A 4,346-nucleotide genomic window follows, 5' to 3' on the forward strand; every position below is an offset into this window, starting at 1 on the left:
CCCCTCCAATGTACATCCTTCTGCTGCACAAGCCAGGTGCAGCAGCTGCAGCAGCATTTCCTGAGGGGACTCCTTGCTTGCGAGCAGCTGCTGCAGCTGCAACGCAAGGTGCTGTTGCTGCTGTTGCTGCTGCTGTTGTTGCTGCTGCTGCATGCAGCGGAAAGGGATAGGCGACTGCAGCAAAGCAACAGCCCTTCTCTTAACAAGCAGCAGCCCCCCTGCAAGGAGGCTTTCTACCTGGCAGCTGCAGCAGCAGCAGCAGCAGCACGTGCTGTTGCTGCTGCTGCTGCTGCTGCAGCTGCTAATCGCTAGGGGCCAGTACTTAGCGCTAGCTACCCGCAGCCCTAAGATAGAAGCTGCTTCAGGAAGCACAGCAGGCAGCCAGAGGCGGCGTACGTACACCCGAGTGCAGCTCGCTGCTGCTGCTGCTGCTGCAGCACCAGCAGCAGCAGCAGCAGGGCGGTCCCGCCGCAGCAGCAGCTCTACTGGGAGAGAGACAGATATACCTGTGTTGATTTCTGCTGCTCTTAGATGTCGAGGCTCTGCTGCTAAGACGTAGAGATGTCGCTCTGCTTGCTGCAGCAGCAAACTGCCGCAGCTGTCTGTGGGGGCTGCAGCAGCAAGAGGCTGCAGCGACAGCAGCAAAGCAGCAACAGCAAGGTTGCTGCTGCGCTGCAGAGACCACCGGCAGCCTCCCATGAACAGCAACCCCACACAGTGGTGCAGCAACAGCTGCTCTGCGTACCCCTTCAAGTTGCTGCTGCTGCTGCTGCTGCTGCCGCTGCTGAGGCGGTGTCTCTCCCGCAGCAGCACAGCGAAGACATCTTTTCTTCCTGTCCCTGCAGCAACGCATGCAAGTGCACAGCAGCAGCAGCGCAGCACTGCTGCAGCAGCAGCAGCATCAAGGCCTACTTGCTGCTGCAGCTGGGGACACCGGATAGGCAGGGAGGGGACCCAAACAAGCGGCTGCTGTCGCTGCTGCTGCTGCTGCACCTCCTCTTGGAGAGGGCTAGGCTCTGCTGCAGCAACATGCATGCATGCAAAGGTAGCGTAGTACTGCAGCAGCAGCAGCAAAGCAGCAGGGTCGTTGCTGCCAGCAAACCGCAGCCCGATGCCCCACAGCAGCGCGCCGATGCAGTGTGCTCGCAGCAGGCTGGCCTTGTACAAATTTACATTGCTGCTGTTGTTGTTGCTGCTGCTGTTGTTGTTGTTGCTGCTGCTGCTGCGGAGACGCTCCCCACGAGGCAGCAGCAATCCGTTCTGGGGGTTGACGAGGTGGGCGTAGGGCATGCAGGGAGCTGTTACAGCCCCATCTGCTGCTGCTGCTGCTGCTGCTGCTGCTGCTGCTGCTGCTGCTGCTGTCCCTGCAGCAGCAGCAGCAGCAGCAGCAGCAGCAGGGAGAGGGCCGTCACTGGGGAGTACTCTGAGGATTGGGGGCAGCTGCTGGACAACCCACAAGTGCGAGGGCCTTATAAAGTGCAGCCGAATCAAACAACGGGCCAGCACCTGCATGCAGCAACAGCAGCAGCAGCAGCAGCAATAGTAGTAGTCGTAGCAAGCAGAGACAGACAAAGACAGACAGAGACAAAGAGACTGAAGGGAGACAAAAGGAGACAGCAGGCTACAGTGTATAGTCTACCTTATGCGTTACAGTGTAGGGCAGACATTCTTCAATTTGCTGCGGTGTCTGAGGCAGCAGCAGCAGCTGCGCTGTCTCTTCATCTCCGCTAGCCAGGTGGCTTAGGCCCAGAGCAAGTGCTGCAGGGGCCCCCAACAGACAAGCATCTACACCCCCTGCATGCGCGTTGCTGCTGCTGCTGCTGCTGCTGCTGCTGCTGCTGGGGCCCAGCTGCTGCTGTCCCTTCAGCTGTCTACACCCCCAAGGAGACAGCAGCAAGCGCGCATGTTCTTCGCCTAATACCAGAGGCTGGTGGGGCCCCCTTGCAGCTCCTCCTTCTCCTGCTGCTGCTGTTGCTGCTGCTGCTGCTGCTGCTGTCACCAGAGACAGACAACGTTGCAAAGGCGTCTCCTCCTCAGATACGCTCCTGCTGCTGCTGCAGCTGCTGCTGCTGTTGCATGCACCCGCCCTGCCTCCCCAAGGCCAAGGCGTCGTCAGGTTTGCTACCAGCAGCAGCTCTTCTCTCCAGCCCTTCACGTCCTCCCTCCTGCTGCTGCTGCTGTTGCTGCTGTTGCTGCTGCTGCTGCTGGGCGTTAGGCGACCGGCCCAGACAGCTCCCAATGCCCAGGCAGCACTGAAGGCGTAGGCGTGTCTCTCTTGCAGGTGCAGGTGCAGCTGCTGCTGCTGCTGCTGTTGCTGTTGCTGTTGCTGTTGTTGCTGCTGCAGCAGCCAGGGGGGCCGCAGCAGGTGCTGCAGCAACGTCGTGGTGACAGATGAATCTGCAGAGCCGAAGTGCAGCAACCCGAGCCCCACAAGTGCTGCAGCCTCTGCTGGTCCCCTGCTGCTGCTGCTGCTGCTGCTGCTGCTGAAGACAGCAGCAGAGACTAAAGGAGCAGGGCACAGGTGGAGGAGACAGAGGCGACGGAGGCTCGTGCTGCAGCTGCCGATCTTGCTGCAGCAAGCAGCAAGCAGCAGCCCCGTCAGCAGCGTGCTGCTGCCTGCTGGGGCCCCCTGCAGCAATTGAACCCACTCTGCTGCATGCAGCTGCTGCAGCTGTCCCTGAAGAGACAGCCCAAGGCAGAGCCCCCCAAACTCAGAAGGAGACACTATCTCTTGCTGCTGCTGCAGCCAGCTCCAGAATAAGCCGCGGCCTTCCTCCTGCTGCTGTTGTTGTTGTTGCTGCTGCTGCTGCTGCGTCTCCAGGGCACCAGCGGAAGAGCCCGCCCTTGTGCGGCAGCAGCAGCCACTGCTGCCACTGCTGCTGCTGCTGTTGCTGCTGCTGATCCCCCAGATGCAGCGCGTTCGTCTTGCTGCTGCTCCTCTCAACCTGTGGGGCCCCACAGCAAGAGCAGCAGCACATGCGCTGCTGAAGGCTGGCCAAGCAAGGCTTTCTGCTGCTATTTGCATGCGAGAAGACCGCTGCTGCTGCGCCTGTGGGGAGTGCACGTAAACGTAACGGCCTGCGCTCGGGCGCCCTGCTGCTGCTGCTGCTGCTGCTGCTGCTGGAGTAGCTCGCGCAGCAGCAGCAGCCGGTGCGGCGCATGCAGCATAGAATGTCTCTGGAGCAAACTGCAACGGAAGTGTCTCCTCATCTAGGGGGTCCCAAGTGAAGTCTGCCGGCTGCTGCTGCTGCTGTCTCCGCAGCAGCAGCAACTGCTGCTGCTGCTGCTGCAGCGGGGCAACAGTGACGATCTGGCAGCGCAGCTCAAGCGGAGAGATCGACAGCGTGGAGTGTATATACACCTCAGGGTCCTGCAGCCCCAGCCTGAGGGCCCCCCAACCGAGAGGCAGCGACAGCCGCCGCTGCAGCGCTTGCTGCTGCCGCAGCCGCAGCAGCTCCTCCGGAAGCGCAGCAGCAGCAGCAGCAGGAGACTCAAGCAGCACGCGAGCGCTGCACGGGGAAGAAGGGTTCAGCAAACGCTTCGCCAGCTCCTTCATGCTGCTACTGCTGCTGCTGCTGCTGCTGCACTCCTGCTCTTCCTGCTGCTGCTGCAGGGAAGGGAGACCCCCGTTAGAGCTGCTGCTGCTGCTGCCACGATTCTTAGCAGCAGCAGCAGCAGCAGATCTGTCTCTGTATCCTGAGGTAAGCACAAGCCGCGCCAGCACCTCTCCTGCTGCGGTATCCCCGGTCTCGTTAGTGCTGCTGCTGCTGCTGCTGCTGCTGCATGCGATGGCGCCTCGCCGCTGCAAAGAGCGCAACAGCATGCGGTTAGCAGCAACATCTGGCCTGCGTAGCAGCAGCAGCTGCTGCTGCTGCAGCCCCCGCTGCAGCAAGTCTTCTGAGGGTCCGAGCTGTCTGTACACCTCACACAGCCACAACCGCAGCGGCAGCGCTAGTTGCTGCAGCAAGTCGTTGTCTAGGCCTGCTTCGCTGCTGAGCTTCAGCACCTTCCATAGCGGACCCTCTTGCTGCTGCTGCTGCTGCTCTTGCTGCTGCTGCTGCTCTTGCTGCTGCAGAGAAGAGACACAGCTCTGCGGTCCCTGAGGAGTGATTGTATCAGGGAAGAGCTGCTGCACTTCGCCGCCAAAAGCAGCAGCAACAGCAGCAGCAGCAAAACGCGTTAGGGGCAGCAGCAGCGAAGGGTATACAACTGTGCGCTGCTGCTGTTGCTGCTGCTGCTGCGGAGTGTCGACGGCCATCGCCTGCTGCACGGGGTGGTCGGTCCCAAGGGCGCTGCTGCTGCTGCTGCTGCTGCTGCTGCTGCTGCTGCTGCTGCTGCTGCTGCTG

The 4,346-nt window shown here is 61.4% G+C and overlaps 1 protein-coding gene across 1 annotated transcript in view; it reads right to left on the reverse strand.

Annotated features, from left to right (window-relative positions):
* EAH_00040840 (hypothetical protein, conserved) overlaps positions 1-4,346 on the reverse strand; it is a gene marked incomplete at both ends in the record, with an annotated part of 10,123 nt that overhangs the window by 1,392 nt on the left and 4,385 nt on the right. The window contains 2 exons of the mRNA XM_013395207.1: positions 1-1,506; positions 1,640-4,343. The exon at positions 1-1,506 is cut by the window's left edge and continues 1,392 nt beyond it. Of these exons, the coding sequence (XP_013250661.1) occupies positions 1-1,506; positions 1,640-4,343 (4,210 nt within the window). The remainder of the gene's footprint in view (positions 1,507-1,639; positions 4,344-4,346) is intronic.

This window comes from Eimeria acervulina, genomic scaffold, assembly GCF_000499425.1.
Source record: "Eimeria acervulina Houghton genomic scaffold, Eah_scaff505, whole genome shotgun sequence".
NCBI lineage: Eukaryota > Apicomplexa > Conoidasida > Eucoccidiorida > Eimeriidae > Eimeria > Eimeria acervulina.